General features: G+C 37.3%; 1 protein-coding gene across 6 annotated transcripts in view; it reads left to right on the plus strand.

The window, feature by feature from the left end:
- The window catches only part of RAD18 (RAD18 E3 ubiquitin protein ligase), a 103,090-nt gene that overhangs the window by 54,730 nt on the left and 25,109 nt on the right, over positions 1 to 23,251 (plus strand). Inside the window, exons 11-12 of one of the 6 annotated variants that reach the window (XR_011964715.1) lie at positions 4,364 to 5,384; positions 9,173 to 12,490. The exons of 3 other annotated variants lie outside the window; for them this stretch is intronic. Coding sequence is in view for 2 of the 3 variants with exons in the window: in XM_072598591.1 (XP_072454692.1) it covers positions 52 to 91 (40 nt within the window). In the remaining variant the exon portion in view is untranslated. Of the gene's footprint in view, positions 1 to 51; positions 413 to 4,363; positions 12,491 to 23,251 lie in introns of those variants that run through there. 2 more of the 6 variants (XM_072598592.1, XM_072598591.1) reach the window with 2 other exon arrangements.

Raw genomic sequence — 23,251 nt, forward strand, 5'->3', positions numbered from 1 at the left:
AAGGATCATGCCTTCTCAATTTGTGGGATTTTTCTCCATGTCTTTCCTTAGATCATCCATGGAAGATCCACCCACTGTTTTGGAGGCTTAATTCTGTTTCTTTTGTTATCTTGGAACTGCCAGAAGAGTACTTGCACTATCCGAATAGTGCTAGTGAACAGCTTCGATGGTTTTTCACTCAGACATCCCTGTCCATGATAATGTTTTCATGCTATTTCTTTTCTTAACATTTTTTTTAAAGTTTAAGTTCCAAATTCTGTCCCTCCCTCTTTCCCTGTCCTCCCTCCTCCTTGAGACAGTAAGCAATCAGATATAGGTTATATATGTACAAGCATGTAAAACATTTCCACATTAGTCATTTTGTACAAGAATTCTCAAATAATAGAAAAAAAATAAAAGAAAGTGAAAAATAGCATGTTTCTCATGCTATTTCTTTCACCCAGGTCGTCACTGGTAATATTCTACTGCCTACTTATCGCTTTGTAACTTTGATTCTTTCAGTATTAGTATTCTATGCTTCTCAGCCATGTATCATCATTTGGAGGGAATATTCATACTATAAAGATGGGCTTTGTGGAAAGGAGCTGATGAAATCCACGACAGTTCTGCACAATTTCCCAAGTGAAATCTAGCCTAATCTCTTACTTCCTAATTAATTCTCTGACTAGCTTATTATTGTTCATCTGCAGTGCCTATATAGGATTTATGTCAATGGGACTACTCATCTAACTATGTGTCATTTTCTTGACAATATGTATTTTGCATTTGATTTGTTTTTTCACTGTGGGTGGCTAAACCAGTGTCTTTCACATTCCTATGAGTTTCATTGAAAAGGATTTGTAATGCTCCAAAATTCAGTTCAGTGAGTACAATTGTCAGCCTCTGAATAAGAACATTTAGAGAGTCTCACCATTAGTAAGTAATCCTTTTATTTGGACTCTGCAAACACCTTAAATGAGTATGGGTGTCCCACTTTCATACATTGCTAACAATCACTAGATTGTTCACCAAAGTTACCTCTGCATTTATATCTATATATCTATATATATATCATATATATATTTTATAATGTTTATTCTTACAGGATTTCAGTCTGAGGAGAACCTTCAATGGCACATTTCATTTTACTAAATCATTAAAAATATCAATAAATAGAGTGGGTCTTATAGTCTATATGTTTCTTAGTTGTATGAACAAAGATGTGTCTGCTATAGAAAACCGTTTGCAAAAATTCTGCTTGTTCCTTTTCATATTTTTGCTGGAGATACTATCAATGCATTTCATTCTCTTTTTTTTTTAAATAAAGATGAGAAAATAGGGATATGGTTAGTGCTGCTGTACTGTTGGTCGAATTCTTTCTTTGGTAGAAAGCATTCTTTTGATCTTTTCATTCTTTGGGAATCTTCCCCTATTTGAAATACCTTGAGAATCTTTTTTTGTGTTTTGCCTTTAAAGTTGTATTGCCCCCAGATAAATTGCATCTCTTTGGTCAATTCCTTGTGTAGACTACAGATCCTACAAAGGAGAAGTCATTAAGAAAGGAGTCAGATGTGTAAAGCCGAAAGGAAAAGTTTTTGAGGAAAGTGAGGAAAATTGAAGATGAAGCAGGAACTGGAATTTTCACAGGAACCATGTAGTCTCTATTTGAATAGATGAAATTAATTTTAACACATGCCTTAGAATAATAAACCATGCATCAAATTGAGAAAAAATTTTTAGTTCAGGGGTGTATGCTTAGTATTTTGCTGCTTTCTCAGGGCTCCTGACATACTCAGGATGAAAGACTCAAAAAAATCAAATTTTAGGGAGGAAAATCATGAGGAGTATTCCCTAATTTGTCTAAAATTCAGCAAACAAAAATAATATTATGTCTTATATTATCTGAGGGAATGTCCCTTGGTAATACTGGATTTCTTGAAGAATTTGGAGCCAGTGTATAGTTGCTATAGTTTTCACTCAGACTTCAAACTATTCCTTAACCCCTTCTTTTTAAAAAATTATTATGAGTATGGTTATTCCCTTCACAGCATGGTACAATGGAAAGACTAGGGACTTTTTGAATCAGAGGCTTTGGGTTCAAATCCTAGCTTAGCTACTCACTACCTTTGGGACATTGGACCACTCACTTAACTTTGCCAGGCCTCAGTTTCCTTATCTGTAAAGTGAGAGGGGTGGAGTAGATACCTGTCTTCCCAAACCAGAAACCAAGCCCTGGAAGACTTAACATTTTCTATTTAATGCCTAGAATGCTTTATCTCTCTTTCCCTCTCATCCCACCATTCTGACAGTACTGGAGGTTTTCTCTGTCTTCCACTACACCTGAGCTGTTCGTCTTCAGCTGTCCTCCACTTTACTCTGTTTCTTCCCCTGATGCTGTGCTGCTCACTCATAGCCTCACTCTTTTCCCTTCCAGCTCTGGAAGCTGGAAAGGGTATTTTGGTCTACTCACCATACTATCCAAAATCAGACTATCCCTTCTTGCCAGCCTTTCCTCATGTGTGTTATCTCTCCACATTAAAATCTTAATAAGTGCCTTGTGGGCAGGAGTTGTCTTGCTTATTTGTAGAGCATTTCCCAAGAGCTCACAATGGAGATTGTGCATTCATAGTAGAGGACCTGGAGATCTCTTTCAGTTCTCAGTCTTGAATCTGTGGTATTGCCAACATTGCAACCCCTCAGTCGCCTAGTACATGATCTTTGAGGATTACTGTAGTTGAAAAATACACTGCCCTGTGTTTAGTCTGTGATGAACCTCTCTGTTCTTAGCCAGTCTGGGTCCTTTCTTGAATCTTTTCTTTCTTGTGAGATCTGCTGGAGCTCACTCTGCCGACACAGCTGTGGTGACCTAGGTTACTTCCACACCACTATAGGTCTTTCCTGGAGAGTCTCTGCTTGGCTTAATGCCTGATCTTGGGCAAATTACTTTGCCTCTAAGGACTTTTAGTTTATTCATCTGTAAAATGAGGAGCCTGAAATAGATCTCTAAGCTTCTTTCAGCTGTATTTTGTTTTAGTTAGCTTTTTCAAACTGTTATTAGATATAATGATATGCACTCAGCTTGAAGAGTGACCCTGTTATCATCACATGACCCAGTAAAGTATATCCATTTCTAGTTGTTGCTCTTGTGAAGTTGTCTTTCTTACCTTGTGTCCTTTCTTTTAGATAAATGCCTGCTTTAGGATTTAAATTGTTGAAGTATTTGCTATCCTTTAAAGCATAGATGCTGAGATGATTAACAAACTGATAAGAATGTTATTTATTGCTGAAACCGCTAACCACATGATGGGTAGTTCCCTGGAATTGGAGGCACTTGCCTAAACTTCAGTAAATGAATTTATTGTTCTATTTAAGTAGGAAAAGAGAACTTTCGTTTTCCAATTTTGGCAGGCAAAACACTTCTTATTGACAGCTGAATTGTTGGGGGGAAAATGTGCTTTTTGTTGTGACTGTGTAGGAAAAACGTTTATGGCATCCACCTATAGACAGGAGGGATTAAAAAGTAATCCTGTCTATAACGATGGAATTTTTATTATAAAAGGAGAGTTAAACCATTGTCTGAAGAGAAGTAGATGAATTATCAATCTGGCATATTTTAAAAGATAAGGTTCATATAAAGTCTCTGTTGCATAAGGAACAAAAGTTTGTCTAGAGAGAGATAAGATAGAGGCATTGAGGGAATGAAAAATTTTAATTAAAATTACATTGTCATTATTTACCCTGTGACTTGAGGTAGCTCAGAACATGAGGCTAATTGAGGTCAAATATGTAAGTATAATCTCCATGTAGGACAGTCATTTAACTTCATTCTGTTAAATGAATATAGATTAAACCTCTAACTTCTAACGGTTATACTACAAATATAAAGAAAGAGAAGCACTACAAAACAAAGTGTAATTCGCTGTTCCCCTAGGTTAGGAAAAAGCCATCCAAATACACATTTTACCGATGATTCAGTAATAGATTCTTTTTACGTGAATGGCAAAATAAATAAACAATGTGTGTTGGCCTGACCAAGGCTTGAATCATGGAGAAATTTTGGTCACCCAGAGAAGTTCGTTAGTATTGTACACCAGTTTCATGATAGTATGAAATGCATACTATTCATACATATTCATGATAGTATGGTTGCATGGGTTCTGGATAAAGGACAACACTCTTGCACTTTCCCAGTGGAATAAAGCAAACCTGTGTGCTAGTTCTCATGCTTTTTTAGCACATTTTCTGCAGTGTTATCAGATACCTTCAATGAGGATAAAAACGGCATTAGGGTCAGCTACCGCACTGATGGTAAACTATTTAACTTGAAAAGATTACAAGCTGACTAAAATGGAGGGAGAGTTGATATTTGACTTTTTGTTTGCAGATGATTGTGTACTCAGTGCAGCCTCTGAGACTGAGATGCAATAGAATATGGACTGATTTTCTGCTGTTTGTTCTAATTCTGGTCTGACGACTCTAGAAAAAACAGATTCTCCACCAACCAGCACCACACCATCCATACATGGAACCATTGTTTATGTCAAATGGAGAAATTTTGAATGCTGCGGATAAGTTGACTTAACTTGGCAGTATACTTTCCAGGGATGATGAGATTGATGCATGCATTGAGAGAGCTAGGTCAGTGTTTGTGAGGCTCCATATAAAGTATGGGAGAGAAGAGTTGCCTCCCAGACTGAAGGTCTACAGAGCCATTGTGCTGACTTCCTTATTGTATGCCTGTGAAACCTAGAGAATCTACCAACACCATGCCAGAAAATTGAACCACTTTTATTTGAATTGTCTTAGGAAGATTCTGAAGATTATCTGGAAAGATAAGGTACTAGACACTGAGGCCCTCCCTTGAGCTAAACTGACAGGCGTTCAAACTATTGTATAGAACACAACTCTGATGGACTGGCCAGGTTGCCAGAATGCCAAACATATGTTTACCGTAAAAGACTTTTTTTTACAGAGAACTAACACAAGACAAGCATTCACATGGAGGTCAGAAGAAGGGACACAAGGACATTTTCAAGGTCTTTGAAGAACTCTATGGATTGTGAGACATGGGAGATGCTGGCATAGGACTGCCCAGGATGGCATGCCTGTATTAAAGAAGGAGCTTTTGTTCTGTGAGCGAAGCGGAATTGCAGTAGCTCAAAAGAAATGTGAGATGAGCAAATCTAAACACATCCCAAATGTTCAAACAGATTATTTGTGCCTGATCTATGGTAGAGCCTTCTGATCTCATATTGATCTGATCAGCCATATTTGAACACACCATACCTTGACCCCAAAATCATGATGTCGTTTTGGTCCTCTTCAAGTATGAAGAATGAACAACAACATGAATGGTAGCATTTAGGTGCATAATTTGAGAGGCAGAAGGCAATTTGAGAGGAAGGGTGAGTCTGTCTGGTGCCTGTATGGTGAGGCATGCATGTTTTTCCCTAGTATTTTTCCTTCCTTCCAAAAAAAAAAAAAAAGAATATATTGAAAGAAAAATTTGTGACTACCATGAGAGAAGATACACACACACACATGCACACACACACACACACACACACACACACACACACACACAGAGGTGGAAACTAGGAATGCCACATAGGGCAGTTGGACAGTTGGAGTGGCTAATGTTGGGGGGATGTTGTAATCTTTGCCTAACTTTTTGGGAAAATAAGGAAGCATGGAAAAGAAATATTAAGTAAAAAGTGCTATGTAGCTCTCCTAAGGTGATACCTATATTATCAGACTCACAATTTAGGAAAATTATTTTAGCGACTGAATGGAGGATAGATTGGAGTACGGAGAGACTTGACACAGACAGACCCACAAGCAGACTGTTGAATAGTTCAGGTGCGAAGTGATGAGGGTCTGCACGAGAGTGATGGAGAGAAGGGGGCATTTTTGAGAGATGATGCAAAGGTAAAATTGGCAGGCCTGGCAACAGTTTGGATATAAGTGAGCGATAGTGAGGAATCCAGGATGACTGCTAGGTTTAAGCCTGAGAGATTGGGAGGATGGTGTTGCCCTCTATAGTAATGGGGAAGATAGGAAAGGAGTTTAGGGGGAAAGATGATGAGTTTGGTTATGCAAAGGTTAAATTTAAGATGTCTACTGGATATCTAGTTTTAGATGTGTGAAAGGCAGTTGGAGATGAAAATTCCCAAACTGCACAATTAGAGGTTATCTGATTTGAGGTTTTTTTCTTGAAAAGGAGATAGATGGTTTGGAGAGTAACTCAAGAATGCTATATTAGAGCCATAAAAGTCATCAGGTGAAAAATTATCCAGGGAGAGAGGAAGATGAGAACAGAGGTACTTGCCCCAGGTTACTGTGGCAGCTATTTATCGACCTGAAAACAATAATAGAGAAATCATTTATCATCCTTTGATATCTATCCAAGACATAATAGAGCTTTCCAAGATATAACCATACAAATAACAACTACCCACTTCTGGTAATCCATGTGGGCACAAATGACACTTGTAAGAGAAATCTAAAAAGTATTGCCAGTGTTATAAAGACTTGGGCAAGACACTAATGATCATGGGTCCATGGGCTTTCCTCATTGTTGCCCATTAAAGACAAGGGATTCAGAAGAGAAAAAATAATTTGGAAACTGAGTAGCTGGTTAAGAAGGTGGGTTATAGATTTAGCCCAATGCTTTAGATTTTCAAGATCTTTTTGGATCTGGGAATTCAGATTTCTTGATCATAGTTTATAATACAAAGTAGAAAAATTACTGGCCAGTCATGAAGCTTACTGACAAAAGGACAGTAAATATGTATTTGCCATATTTCTACAAATCAAATTGAAAGGTTTTTGAACTAAAAAAGATGGGAATGAAGAAAAAAGAGCTTACGCATATATCTTAAGTTAAAACTACAGACAAAAGAATTACGGTTGATAAAATCCAGAAGTTCATAAGAGACAGAATTCTAGAAAAGATCCATTAGTAAAATCAGAGGCCTGAAAGGTCTATATCCCAGTATCCAAAGTTTAGACAACAAATCAGGAACAGGAGGTGCTAACAAGGTGAGGCAAAGTTGAGCTTGTTGGTCTCCCTGAGATTTAGTGAGATAAAACTTAATGTTGCACTATAACTCTAGATGAATATGTATTATTCAAAAGAAATAGGGTAGGTAAAAATAGGGTGCTTGTAGTCCCATTGTATGTTAAGAAGGAATACTTATGTGAGGAAATATAAGAACCAGAGGGTGAAAATATCATAAGAGAGTATTTGGGTAAGGTCAAAGGAGAGGGAAAACAAAACAGCATTTTTCATAGAATATTCTAAAGACTACTTGGACAGAAAGAGAAAGTATATGAGGAGTTGGGAAACAAATAACAACCCTAGCCCAGAGGTATGACATTGTACTGATAGGAGACTTCAATTATCCAGACATCAGCTGGGCTCTCTGTGCAGATTGACCTATTGCTAGACCCCAGCTGAGAAGAGTGACTCCATGTTTGACCATTAATTGATCTATCTATATACGGGGAGGTTTCTGTGTATGTACTCAACAAGTGACTTTGTCAACTATACTTAGAATGAGGAATGCAAAGTTAGCAGATTATCAGCTTAGCAAATTTCATTTAATATAATATGTAAGAATAGCCAACTTTATTCATCAGTGTCTTTGTGGTTGATCAGGGGATCTTAGTCCTGAGAGCCTGTTAATTGACTGCCATTAAGATCCACCTCCTACTCTGTCCCTGTGAATCTGTCCAGCAATAGTGGTTAGACAGAGACCTAGCAAATTTTGGCTCTGGATTGGGATATGCATCCTTCTGTATGTAAGCTGAGGTTGCTGGATGCTTGTGAGTAATAAACTGCCTACTAGTGTGCCACTGAGTGCTTACATTGCTTCTCAATACCTCCTCCCCCATGCATGATTCCCTCCTACTCTTTGTCAGAAGCAGAGCAGTTAATAACTTCTTGGAAGCCTAACTAGTAACATTGTCCTTTAGAAGTTAGAGGAACCAACAAGAGGAAATTCAATTCTAGATTTGATTCTTACTAACAGAGAGGAGCTAGTTGCTAGAATGGAAATGATGAGAACCTTAGAGAAGTTATAGGGGAGGGTAGCAGCAAGCACCCTGATACATATCCAGGATGACCTGCTGTCACAGGTTCTTAGATCTGCTTTTCTAAGGAAAGCAACTTAAAGGGAGTCAACCATCTTCTTTAATTACATTCACCAACAGAGAAAATACAAGCAGAGAAATAAACCAACAGCCAGGGCTTCTAACTGTCTGACCATAAACAATACATACATCACAGATCAACAGACAGATCCAACTGTCTGACTATTACATGCATACGTAGTTACCAGAGAGAGAAGCACCAACACCTGGGTTTTCAGAGCCCTCCTTAGCGGCTACCCAGAGTCTCATCTGACACGTGAAACTTCTTCCAAAGAGTAAGCCCCCTAAGCAAAACTTCACCTCAGAGTATATCATCATGACCCTCAGATCCGGTTCCTTGTTAGCAGTTAACAAAAGATATGGGCCTTCCTAAAAAACAAACCTTCCCTAATCAAGCTTCCCTTAATGGGCTCCATCTGAGGCCTGTTAATGGGCAGGGAAGATCTTTACATTACTGGGAGTAACCTAGAGTTTTTGGTAGGGAAGAGGAAATCTTAGCATAAGTTTATATGCACCGTAGATTTTAGGAAAGCAGATTTCAGAGAGTTTGGAGGAAAAATGGGCAGGATCCTATAGTCTAAAATGCTTCAGGGGAAGTGAACCCAGGAGAGGGTTGGAGATATTTTAGAAAGAAATTTTAAGAGCAGAAAGGTAAATAATTCCAATGAGGGGGAAGATGGGAATTGTCTGAAGAAACCAATGTGAATCTACAGGGAAATCAATAGCTGACTTAGATTTTAAAAAGAAAATGTGCAGAAAACAGAACTAAGGTCAGGTAATAGAAAATTCCTAAAAATTCTAGTGCATTCCTAAAAAAAAAAAAAATAGTAATTTTAAAGCCTAGACTGAGCTGAAATGGTGAGAGAAGCTAAGGACAACCAAAGTGAACTTTTTTCTTTTTGGTTTTTAGCCTCATTGGTAGAAAAAGAAACTCAAAGCAGAGATATGACCTTTGTTTGGGGCAGGTGGGGTGGTAATAACTGAGAAGAGGGAGAAAGCAGAGATTCTCAAGTATTATTTTTTTGTTTCCTCTGCAAAGGATCATTACTCTGAAAATGACAGAACAAAGAATGACTAACTTGGAATTGATACGCAAGATAAATAAGGAGAGAGAGAAAACACCTGACTTCCTTGATAAGTACAAGTCAACTGGCCTAGATGACTTACTTGCTCTGATCCTGAAATAACTGTTAGATGTAATTGCTGAACCACTGTCAGTAATATTTGAAAGATGGAAAACAGGAGAGGTTCCACAAGATTGGATAAAGACTAATATCTCAATTTTCAAAAAGGGGAAAAAGAACAGTTTGCAAACAATATAGTGTATGGAATTTGACTTTGATTACTGGAAATATTCTAGAAAGGATCATTAGAAGATGGTTGTTGAACCATCAACAGTGGTGACACAGAGCCAGCATGGCTTCATGAATACTTTTCTCATGAAGTCATACACTAATTGATAAGAAAATCAGAGATATTCAAAACTGGTAGAATGATTCAAAGAGTAGTGGTTAATGGTTCATTCTCTACAAGAGAGGAGGTCTTCAGTGGAGTATCCGAGGAATCTTGGCTCTTTGCTATTTAACATTTTAATCAGAGACTTGGACAAAAGGTATAAGGTATGCTTATCAAATATATTTATTGGGAAATTGATCTTGCAGTTATACAGTTTATCAACTCTTCATAGATTTTTGAATATAAAAGCACTTGAAATGTGGTTTTTAAATTGTTATTTTGCTTTCTATTGACAAGAATAAGTATTCAAATAATAAAATGAAAAAATAAAGTGATTAATTTCATCATAGACACCTGTTATTTACAGGTTGTTTTAAAAAGGAAAAACTGTGCATATTAACTTAAATCAAGGTAGTAATAGTCATCCTATGTATTTAACTTCAATTGTATTGTTGATTCATATTTTCTTTACTTACATAGTTATAAAATTATTGCTTGGAAGAGTTAAACAAAGAGATAAGAGTAATAGAGGGAAAATTGGGAAAAGAAATGATAGTGATGCAATAAAATTATGAAAAGTGAATTAACAGCTTAATTTTAACAAAAGGGAACTCCCCACCCCCAAACAAAATCAACCCAGAATTCTGCCTTAAAAAGCATGATTGGCCTTGTGGTGAAAAAGGCACAAAAATTCACTGAAGAAAAGAACTCCCTAAAAACAGAATTGACCAAATGGAAAAGGGTCATTGAAGAAAATAATTCCTTAAAAATTAAAATTTAAAATTAATTAACCACATCAATTATAAAAACAATAAAAAATCATATGATTGTCTATAGATGCAGAAAAAAGCTTTTGACAAAATAAAGGACTCATTCCTATTAAAAATACTAGAAAACATAGGAAGAAGTGGGACTTTCCTTAAAATGATAAATGTTTCCTATCTAAAATAATCACCTAACATTATCTGTAATGGGGATAACTAGAATTTTTCTATTAAGATCAGGGGTGAAGCAAGGATGCCGATTATCACCACTATCATTCCATATTGTACTAGAAATACAGATTTCAGAGTTTAGTAGTAAAAGAAGAAAAAAATTGAAGAAATTAGAATAAACAATGAGGAAGCAAAACCATCACTGTTTGAAGATGATTTGATATACTTAGAGAATCAATTAAAAAACTACTTGAAATAGTTAAAAACTTTAGTGAAGTTGCAGGATAGAAAATAAGCCCACATAAATCATTAATCTTAAATTAACTACAGAGAGTATAAAATAGTAGGGAGTCTTCCTGCCAAGACAAATCCAGAAACTATATGAACACAATTACAAAACTTTAAACAGAAATACTGAATTTAAACAATTGGAGAAATAACTGGTCATGGATAAGCTGAACCATATAATAAAAACGACAGTTCTCCCTAAATTAACATACAGTGCCATACAAAACTACTAAAGTACTATTTTATAGAGTGAGAAAAAATAAAACATTTCATCTGGAAGAACAAAACATCAAGAATATGAAGGGAATCAATGAAAAAAATGTAAAGGAAGGGAAATGTTAAGAAAATGTTAATCTAGCCATATCAGATTTCAAATTGTATTATAAAGTGGTAATCATCAAAACAATATGGTACTGGTTACTGAATAGAGTCATAGATCAGTGGAATAGATTATGTACACAATACACAGTAATAAATGACAATAGCAGTCTAGTGTTGATAAACCCAAAGATCCAAGCTTTTGAGACAAGGACTCAGTATTTTACAAAAATTACTTGTAAAACCGGAAAGCAGTTTTGCAGGAACTAGCGTATAGACTAACATCTCACATTATATAACAAGGTAGGGTCAAAGTGGGTACATTAGACATAAAGGGTGATACCATAAATAAATTGATGGAATGTGGAAAGTTTTATTTGTCAGGTCTATGGATAAGGGAAGTATTGACAACCTAACAAAAGGTAGAGAGCCTGATGGGATGTAAAATGGATTACTTTGATTACATCAAATTAAAAAGGTTTTGCACGAACAACAACAATGAAGCCAAGATTAAAAGGAAAGAAGAAAATGGGAAAAAAACTTTTCTAGCAAGTTTCTTGGATAATGGCCTCATTTCTCAAATATATAGAGAACTGAGTCAAATTTATAAGAATATGAGTCATTCCCAAATTGGCAAAAGTTATGAATAGGCAGTTTTCAGATTAAGAAATCAAAGTTATCTGTAGTCATTTAAAAATTCTCTAAATCACTGTTAATTAGAGAAATGCAAATTCAGATAACTGAGGTACCACTTCATGCCTATTAATATGACAGAAAATGACAAATTTGGAGGGAATGTTGGAAAAATTGAGACACTAATGCAAGTTGATGGAATTATAAATTGGTCTAATCATTCTGGAGAACAATTTAGAACTATGCCCAAAGTATAACCCAAGTACATAACCTTTGACTCAGCAGTACCACTACTACCTACTAATATTTCATCAAGAGATGAAAGAAAAGGAAAAGGATTTATATGTACAAAAATATTTATAGCATCTGTTTTTGTGGTGGCAAAGAATTGGAAATTGATGAGATGCCCATCAAATAGGAAATGGTCCAACATGTTGTAGTATATGATTATGATGTAACATTATTGTGCTATAAGAAATGATGAGCAGGATGATTAAAAAAAAAACCTAGGAAGATATAAATGAACAGATGCAAAGTGAAGTGAACAGAACCAGGACAATATTGTACACAATAACATTAATATTGGACAGTGATCAACTGTGAATGATTTTTTCTCAGCAATACAGTGATTCAAGAGAATTCCAAAAGATATGTGTTAAAAATTGCTCTCTACCTCCAGAGAACTGATGAAGTCTGAATGCAGATTAAAGCATACTTTTTAAACTTCATCTTTTTTTGATGTATTTTCTTTTGCTATGTGGTTAATATGGAAATGTTTTGCATGACTGCACATGTATAATTTATATCAAATTGCTTGCCTTCCCAAGAAGGGGGCAGAGGAGGAAGAGAAAGGGAAAATTTCAAACTCAAAATTTTTTTAAAAAGTTAAAAAATTTTGTACATGTATTTGAGAGAAACAGGAAAGAAATTGAATAAGAAAATTGTATTAAATAAGAAAATTGTACAAATTTAATTGGGAAACTTTTATCAAAATAAATATAACTGGCCGTCGGAGCCAAGATGGCGGAGTAGAAAGACGCACATACACATAGCTCTGAACCCACAACCCACAGAACGGCTAGAGGGAACCAACTCACGGTGAATTCTGCACCCAGAGGCCACGGAATATTGGAGCGAGGGAGATTTCTGTTCTGGAGAGACCTGCAAACCTCTCGCGGGGGATCCTTCGCGCTGTGGACTGGGCGCCGGGACTGGGAGCTGCGTGCAGCCCTGCAGCGGCCACGACACTGTGAGGAAAAGATCTGAGTGGGCTACGGAGACAGGATATCCTGCGGCCACGCGGGTCCCTCCACCCACAGAGGGACCTGCAAACCTCTCGCAAAAGGTCCGTCGCGCTGCAGACGCGGAGCCTATCCCAGACCTGCGACTCCGAGAGATACAGATCCAAGCAGGCTTCAGGGGCGGGATCTCCAGCGGCGGCACAAGCCCCCCCACCCACAGGTGACGAGGGTCAGTGAGAGAGTCTCTTTGGCGGGTCGAGAGGGGAGTGGGGTGCCCCCATGGCTCGGGCCTCCCCGGGAGATAGAAGCTGAGAGGCGGCTGCAGACAGGGGCTCCCCAAGCAGGCAGGAGCCTGGATCCATTGTGGAAGGTCTGTGCATAAACCCCCTGAGGGAACTGTGCCTGAGAGGCGGCCCTGCCCCGACCTGACCATCTGAACTTAATTCTCACACTGAATAGCAGCCCTGCCCCCGCCAAAAGCCCTAAGGCTGGAAGCAGCATTTGAATCTCAGTCCCCAAACGCTGGCTGGGAGGATCAGGAGGTGAGGTGGGTGAGAGGAGAATATTCAGAGGTCAAGCCACTGGCTGGGGAGAATGCCCAGAAAAGGGAAAAGAAATAAAACTATTGAAGGGTACTTTCTCGGAGAAAAGACACTTCCTCCCTTCCTTTCTGATGAGGAAGAACAATGCTTACCATCAGGCAAAGACACAGAAATCAAGGATTCTGTGTCCCAGCCCACCCAATGGGCTCAGGCCATGGAAGAGCTCAAAAAGAATTTTGAAAATCAAGTTAGAGAGGTAGAGGAAAAACTGGGAAGAGAAATGAGAGGGATGAAAGAGAAGCATGAAAAGCAGATCAGCTCCCTGCTAAAGGAGAACCAAAAAAATGTTGAAGAAATTAACACCTTGAAAACTAGCCTAACTCAATTGGCAAAAGAGGTTCAAAAGGCCAATGAGGAGAAGAATGCTTTCAAAAGCAGAATTAGCCAAATGGAAAAGGAGATTCAAAAGCTCACTGAAGAAAATAGATCTTTCAAAACTGGAATGGCACAGATGGAGGCTAAGGACTTTATGAGAAAGACAGATATCACAGAACATAGCGAGAAGATTTGAAAAATGGAAGATAATGTGAAATATCTTATTGGAAAAACAACTGACCTGGAAAATAGAATCAGGAGAGACAATGTAAAAATTCTGGGACTACCTGAAAACCATGATCAAAAGAAGAGCCTAGACATCATCTTCCATGAAATTATCAAGGAAAACTGCCCTGAGATTCTAGAACCAGAGGGCAAAATAAATATTCAAGGAATCCACAGAACACCGCATGAAAGAAATCCAAAAAGAGAAACTCCCAGGAACATTGTGGCCAAATTCCAGAATTCCCAGGTGAAAGAGAAAATATTGCAAGCAGCTAGAAAGAAACAATTCAAGTATTGTGGAAATACAATCAGGATAACACAAGATCTAGCAGCCTCTACATTAAGGGATCGAAGGGCATGGAATAGGATATTCCAGAAGTCAAAGGAACTAGGACTAAAACCAAGAATCACCTACCCAGCAAAACTGAGTATAATACTTCAGGAGAAAAAATGGTCTTTCAATGAAATAAAGGATTTTCAAATTTTCTTGATGAAAAGACCAGAGCTGAAAAGAAAATTTGACTTTCTAACACAAGAATGAAGAGAACCATGAAAAGGTGAACAGCAAAGAGAAGTCATAAGGGACTTACTAAAGTTGAACTGTTTACATTCCTACATGGAAAGACAATATTTGTAACTCTTGTAACATTTCAGTATCTGGGTACTGGGTGGGAGTACATACACACACATGCACACACGCACACATACATAGAGACAGAGTGCACAGAGTGAATTGAAGAGGATGGGATCATATCTTAAAAAAAAAAATGAAATCAAGCAGTGAGAGAGAAATATTGGGAGGAGAAAGGGAGAAGTTGAATGGGGCAAATTATCTCTCATAAAAGAGGCAAGCCAAAGACTTATTAGTGGACGGATAAAGAGGGGAGGCAAGAGAAAAACATGAGGTCTACTCTTATCACATTCCACTAAAGGAAATAATAAAATGCACACTCCTTTTGATAGGAAAACCTATCTCATGATACAGGAGAGTGGGGGACAGGGGCACAAGCAGGGTGGGGGGGAGGATGGAGGGGAGGGCATGGGGAGAAGAATGCAATCCGAGGTCGACACTCATGGGGAGGGAAAGGATCATAAGAGAATAGGAGTAATGGGGGACAGGATAGGATGGAGGGAAATATAGTTAGTCCTATACAACACAACTAGTATGGAAATCATTTGCAAAACTACACAGATTTGGCCTATATTGAATTGCTTGTCTTCCAAGGGGAAGGGGTGGAGAGGGAGGGAGCTAAAGAAGTTGGAACTCAAAGTGTTAGGATCAAATGTAATGTTCTTACCACTGGGAAATAAGAAATACAGGTTAAGGGGTTAAGAAAGCTATCTGGCCCTACAGGACAAAAGAGAAGACGGAGACAAGGGCAGGGAGGGAGGATAGAGGAGAGAGCAGATTGGTCATAGGGGCAACTAGAATGCTTGTGTTTGGGGGGGGGAGGGGATAAAAGGGGAGAAAATTTGTAACCCAAAATTTTGTGAAAATAAATGTTAAAAGTTAAATAAAAAAAAATGAATATAACTGTAACATGTTTTAAAACAATTCAGTATGTGGACCACAGGCATCTTCACATGTAGGTTAATGGTCCTTGTTTTTATTTGACACTATTGCTATAGAGATACAATTATGATGGCATTGAGGGACTGCTATATGTGGTATCTGAAGGAGGGGAAGATGTCAGACATGAAAAAAATTCTTATCCCTATTGGGAAATCCAAGAAAAAAAAATCACAGTAAGTTTTTTCCAGCCCAGGTTGACAGAGGGAGACAGAGAGGTCTGCAGACATTAGGGACATAGTCTGGCTAGGAAATGGAGCATGAAATGTTCTGACAATGGGAGTACCGACAGCAGTTCAACAAGGCAAGAGGAAGTCCAAGATCTGATACTCTGCATGAAGCAGGGACCAGGTACAAACTGGCAGCCCTGTTGCCCACTAACCAGTGTGGATGGATCTTTGGACCAACTCTCTGTCTAGGAGTGATGATCCAGAACAAGGAGTGGTTGTAAACACTAGGCTGTGAACCGAAGCAGGAGCAAGTACAGAACCAAGCAGTGGCTGTGTGCTCTGACCCTGACCCTAACACAGTCAGGAAGTAAGGCTGGAAGAATGAACAAACAAAAAAAGAATTGTACCATAAAGAACTATTTTTGGTCACAAGGATACTCAACTCATGATTCAGAAGAGAATGATTTGAAAACATCTACAAGTAAACCCTCAAATGAAAACATGATGATAAGTTCAACTAGAATCCCTGGAAGAGATGAAGAATTTTCAAAAAGAGCTAAAAATGATTTCATAAGTGAAATGTGCCAGAGGAAACTATTGGGAAAGTAGTAGGAGAAAATGTACTAGGGGAAAGAGTTTGAAAACCCATGAGAGTGCTGTGGGAAAAAAAATGGAAAGTGAATTAGAGCTATAGAAAAAGAATAGAGAATTAATAACAAATTCTGCTCTATGGGATCAGTTAATGAAAGTGTGGATATTTGTAAAGCTTGGAAAAGAAAATACTTGGATGTAGAAGACATAGCTGCCTATTTGAGAGTTTATGTCAATCATAATTTTTCTTCTTGGTTCCAGAATATAGAGGTATAGAAGTATTAGAAATGGAAGTTGTAGAGAGGTAGACTTAAGTTCTTTAAAAGGGGACAACAAACTTCCACTGATCATAAGTATAATGTATTTTCTGAAGTTCTTTAAGTGCAGGCTACACAATAATGTTTTGAGGGGATTCCTGTTTTCTAATGAATTAGACTACCAGCCTCAACTTCTGATTTTTGTTGTTTTTTTGTCAGTAAAATAGAATTCATGCATTTACTTTAACAATGGATCTCACTTATATTTATCAAAGATTTTGTTAAACATGTCTATTCTTGTTCGTCATATTTGAGAAGAGCAGACTTTTAGTTTTTAGCCTATGCTAAAACTTGTGCATAATTGTCCCTTTACTAATTTGACTTGATTCCTGGAATTTAAGTATAATCTTTACTGTATTTTCAACTCAATCATATTTTCAGATAGCCTTAACCATAAGGCATCCCTCCTCCCTTTCCTTTTTAATAGTTGATTTAAAGTGGATAATAGGTCCTTGAAGGAACTGCCCTTTTACTAAGTATTAGACCACTAATCAGTAATCAACAGTAGATTTAAACCTTGGTTCTCTAGTTGAATTATTTTTTTTTTATTACATTCCTGATGGCTGTAGTCTGATGGAATAAATAGAAGGGTTCGAAGTATTTCTAAATGATTTGTTTATTAATCTGTATCTTTGTGCACTGATAAATCTTTATAGTATTCATTTTCAAGTCTACATTTTATTATGTAAATGATGATTTACATATTGTCTATATTTTTCTATAATTGCTGAGATCTTATTCTGAGATCTCTTATTTCTCCATCATCACTGATACTGATCTTTTAAATTTTAAATTTTAAAGAACAGTGTGGTACAAGAAAATGACCAAGTCACAGAAATGGTAAGCGGGGATAAAATGATCAAATTAGAGACCTGGGAGAGGAATCTTAAAGGTCTAGTTCAACTCTTACATTTTGTGGATGAGGAAACTGAGGCACAAAAGTTGTTGCATGCCAGAACTAGATCTGGTACTGCCAGTCTAATTTTGTTTCCATCTTACCACAAGTGGCAAGGTTTCCTGAAAATGGCTTAACCCATAGCTGTGAAACTATTACTCATTTCCAGCATTTTAAAGGGTTTTGGCCTCATATCAGAAGAAAACTCTAGGAGTTTTTACACATCTTCTCTGATCTCTCTTTCCTCACACGGATATTTAAGGTTAAATTGTGTTCCTGGGCAAGGGTGCGTAGCAGATTGCTGACTGCTTAGCCTTGTTGATTTTTCCAGATATGCGATGTTTTGTGTTCATGTTGTCTCAGATGAACTCAAGTGTCAAAGTAGGGTTATTTCCAAATGCAGACATTTTCCTGTTTTTGTTGTTATAATACTTAGGTAACACAGCATAAACTCATTACAGAAGTAATTTATTTGTGGTCTTTAGTGAGCAAATGTCATCTCAGTCAGTGTGTCACCTATTAATGGGGGAAAAGCATACATTCTTGCATGGAAGAATATGAATTACAGACCCAAATTTGAAGAAGACATTTTCAAAATGTAGGATCATAGATCTGAAGCAAGAGGGGGCCTATAAGTACAGCTGCCTCATTTGGCACCTGAGAAAACTGAAGCCCAGAACAATTGTCATTCACTCCAGGTCACTCAGGCATAAGTGGCAGAACTGGGATTTGAACTCAAATTTTCTGGCTCCAAACCAAGGGCTCTATACTTTACTATACTGCAGTCACAATTCTGTGCTTTGTTTTAAGAAGGAAAAATGCTTTTTTTCAGACTTTTAGAATGTTAGAACTAGGAGACCTAATCTAGTCCTCTCATTTTACAAGTAAAGAACCCTACTCTTAGAAAATTGAGGTGACTTTTCCTTTGTCACATAGCTTCTTGGTAGCAGAGCTTGGTCATAGTTCAGTCCTCTTGTCTCCTAGTCCAGTTCTTAAAGCATCAGTAACTTGTTTGCTTTTGTTTATGTCCTATTTAAGATTATTAAACTAGGTATTTTGGAATTTGATTAGCTGAGCATCAGCAAAGATATTATGTTGATCAGTTCCTCGATGTCTATGATGTTATATTGCTTCTGTATGAATTTCTTTTTTGTGTATTGGATCTCATCTATGTGCTTTTCCTACATTTCTTTTCTTCAGTTTCATTTCCCCTTCCTTCTGCAGAACATTCAATATTATAATGTAAGAGTACAAATATGATAACTCTACTACCCTTGATGGTGAGAAGAGTTTGTTATAAAAACAAAAACTACTTTTAGATACTTTAAATTTTTTGCCTTTTATTGCCCTCTTTCCAATTTCATCCTTACAAACCCACGAGGTGACTTGGCTTGGCTGATTATCTTGATGTACTTCCTTCAAATTTATTTTAAAAGTCTACTTCTTCTGAATATTTTAGGAGACAACACTTCATAATATTCCACCATCCTTCTCCATAATATTTTGTGATTTTATTGTCTTTGTGTTGTTGACCTTGGCTGATGTCAGTTGTTTACTATCAAAGTCTTTTCAAGATGGTGAAGCAGAAGCGGACTTGCTAGAGCTCCTCCTCCCAAGCTCAGCCACACACCTCTAAAGGTATTTGTAAACGTAAATGTAAAGAGTGCCTCTAAGCAGATTCTGGAACTGCAGACCCCACAGAGTGATGGAGTGAAGCAGCCCAAGACAACGTGCAAGGTCAATGGAGACTGTGTTGTGCTGCACTGGGAGCAGAGCATAGTCCAGTGTGGGCCATACAGGGCACAGAAGGGACCTGAGCAGGCCTTGGGGGACTGAATCTCTGGCACCTGTAGTGGTTTCTAGATTTTACAGCTCTAAAACACTGAGAACAAATTGGAAGGCTAGTGGAAAAAAACCTGTCAGACCTGTGTGAGAGAGCAGAGTGCTCTGGCCCCAGCCCCAGGGCAGCAGAGGGGTGGAGGAGCCTCAGGCAGCCACAGCAGGGTCAGAGGAGTGGCTGTTTCTGGAGCTCTAGACCAACAGATTGTGAAGGGATCAAGCGACTGACTGTTACCCCCCCTCACCTCCCAAACTCCCACTGGAAGCAGAGAACTACCTTGAAAAGAGCTCAAAAGTGAAGTAAATGGCCAAGAAAATGAGCAAAAGCCAGAAAAAGAATCAGACTATAAAGTCGTAGTTTGGTGATAAGGAAGAACAAAATATACAAACAGAAGAAGACAACAAAGTTGAAGCTCCTACATCCAAAACCTTGAGAAAAGTGTGAATTAGTTTCAGGCCATGGAAGAGCTCAAAAAGGATTTTGAAAATCAAGTAAAAGAAATAAAGCAAAAATTGGGAAGAGAAATGAGAGTCATGCAAGAAAATCATGAAAAATGAGTCAACTACTACTTGCTAAAGGGGACCCCAAAAATGCTGAAGAAAATAACACCTTAAAAATAGACTAACCCAAATGGCAAAAGAGATCCAAAAAGCCAATGAGGAGAAGAATGCCTTAAAAAGCAGAATTAGCTAGATGGAAAAGGAGGTCTAAAAGCTCACTGAAGAAAATAATTCCTTAAAGATTAGAATGGAGCAGATGGAAGCTAATGACTTTTTTTTTAAGCTTATGACTTTATGAAAAATCAAGAAATTGTAAAACAAAACCAAAGGAATGAAAAAATAGCAGACAATGTGAAATATCTCACTGGAAAAAAAGCAACTGACTTGGAAAATAGATCCAGGAGAGACAATTTAAAAATTATTAGACTGCCTGAAAGCCATGATAAAAAAAAAAAAAAAAAGCCTAGACATCATCTTTCAAGAAATTATCAAAGGAAACTGTCCTGATATTCTAGAACCAGAGGGTAAAATACATACTGAAAGAATCCACTGATCACCTCCTGAAAGAGATCCTAAAAGGAAAACTAGGAATATTGTAGCCAAATTCCAGAGCTCCCAGGCCAAAGGGAAAATATTGCAAGCCACCAGAAAGAAACAGTTCGTGTGCTGTGGAAACACAATCAGGATAACACAAGATCTAGGAGCTTCTACATTAAGAGATTGAAGGGTTTGAAATATGATATTCCAGAGGTCCAAGGAGCTAGGATTAAAACCAAGAATCACCTACCCAGCAAAAGTGAGCATAATACTTCAGGGGGGAAAATGGTCTTTCAGTGAAATAGAGGATTTTCAAGCATTCTTGATGAAAAGACCAGAGCTGAATAGAAAATTTGACTTTCAAACACAAGAATGAAGAGAAGCACAAAAAGATAAACAAGGAAGAGAAATCATAAGGGACTTACTAAAGTTGAACTGTTTACCTTGTTACATGACAAGATAATATTTGTAACTCTTGAGACTTTTCTCAATATTAGGGTAGTTGGAGGGATTATATACATATAGGCAGAAGGCACAGGGTGAGTTGAATATAAAGGGATGATATCTAAAAAATAAAATTAAGACGTGAGAGAGGAATATATTGGGAGAAGGAGAAAGGGAGAAATAGAAAGGGCTAAATTATCTCACACAAAAGAGGCAAGAAAAACTTCCATGGAGGGGAAAAGAGAGTAAGTAAGAGGGAAAGAGTGAACCTTACTCTCATCAGATTTGGCTTAAGGAGGGAATAACATGCACCCTCAATTGGGTATGAAAATCTATCTTACACTACAGGAAAGTAGGGGGAAGGGAATAAGTGAGGGATAAGAGGGGATGATAGAAGGGAGGGCAGATAGGAGGAGGGGATAATTAGAAGTAAACACTTGAGGATGGACAAGGTCAAATGAGAATAGAATAAATGGGGGGAAGGATAGGATGGAGGGAAATATAGTTAGTCTTTCACATCATGACTTATGGAAGTGTTTTGCATGGCTACACATGTATAACTTATATTGAATTGTTTGCCTTTTCAGTGGAGATGGAAGGGAGGGAGGAAGGGAGAGAAGTTGGAACTCAAAGTTTTAAAAACGAATGTTAAAACTTGTTTTTACTTGCAGCTGGGAAATAAAATATACAGGCAATGGGGTATAGAAATCTGTCTTGCTCTACAAGAACATAGAGGGGAAGGGGATGAGAGAAGGGAGAGGTGTAATAGAAGGGAGGGCAGATTGGTAATCGGAAAGCATGATGTCTTGTGGTGGATGGATGGGAGAGATGGGGAGAAAATTTGGGACTCAAAATCTTATGGAATTGAATGTTGAAAATTAAAAATAAATTAATTTAAAAAAGACAGGCTCATTATGGCAGTGGCTTATACTGATTAAACTTCTATATGTAATTGTTATAATTAGATGTCTTTGAAATTATTCTAATCAATGTCAATGTCCTTTCTTCCATCCATTTCCCAGCAGCTTGTTTAAGTAATGTAAATTGAAGTTGTTTCAATCATCTACCATTTATTTTTCCCATTTTTATTCTTCTAGTTTTGTAATAATTTTGATCTTTGTTCTATCCAGTCAATGAAATGATCGTACATAAATGGTTGATTAAGGACTAATTCCTGCATCAGTAATGAGACATCCACTAAATGTTAAGATGTAATCAATTTCATTTTTGTGATATTATATGGTTTATTCAATGCCTCCTTCATTATGTTTAGGTGTTAGGTTTCTGTTATGTTTTTCAACATTTTTTTCCACTGTTTTCTCTTATACTCATCTTTGCATTGAAATCATTGAGTATCAGTGTATAATGTTGTAATTTGGAGAATTTGCAGAATTTTGGTACTTCTTTGTCCTTGTGATATGTGATGGTCTAGATATTTATGGAGGGTTTTTTTTTTTTTTTTTGCAAATACTTATCATGAGTACTTTCCTAGGTTGCCAAGTAACCCATGAAATGATATTACTTTGTGTATGTGATAAAAACTAATTCTGCCAAATACTTTACCACTCTGAAAGCATCTGTAAGTTGTCATTCTATTTTATAGCAATCTCACAAAATCACTAGCATTTATGTATATTACTAATAAAAACCAAGAAGAAAAGATAGAATGGGAAAAACCATTTAAGACAATATCAAAATATATGAAATATATACATGCTTAACAAGGCACAGAATCTGTTAAATGGGAATAATAATGGCAACTACCTCCTTGTGCTAGTGTGAAGATAAAATGAGATAATAAAAGTGCTTTGCAAACTTTAACACACTATATAAATTCTAGCTCTTGCTCTTACTGCTAGAGTTGAAGTCAGGCAAATTTTGGATTCAGATTCCAACTCTTTTATTTCCTGCTCATGTATCCTTGGGCAAATCCCTAACCCTTATTGGGCCTTAGATTACTTATCTGTAAAAGAAGGTGGTGCACTGGAAAACTTTTAAGGTCCCTTCTCAGTCTAGATCTGTAAGTATATGAACTGCATATTTTTTTATTTTATGGAAGTTGAGGAGTTCCCAAATAAGTGAATATGAGTCAGTGTTCATCACTTGGTCATGCCAACACGTAAAAATAAAGCTACCTGTGTTAATCTGCAATATTAATGTTATAACTGTCAAGTTATCAGGGAGAATACTTTATGGAGATGTAAGAACACAGAGTGATGGATATTTAAGGCAATGATAAAAA

The sequence above is a fragment of the Notamacropus eugenii genome, chromosome 3, assembly GCF_028372415.1.
Source record: "Notamacropus eugenii isolate mMacEug1 chromosome 3, mMacEug1.pri_v2, whole genome shotgun sequence".
Classification (NCBI taxonomy): domain Eukaryota; kingdom Metazoa; phylum Chordata; class Mammalia; order Diprotodontia; family Macropodidae; genus Notamacropus; species Notamacropus eugenii.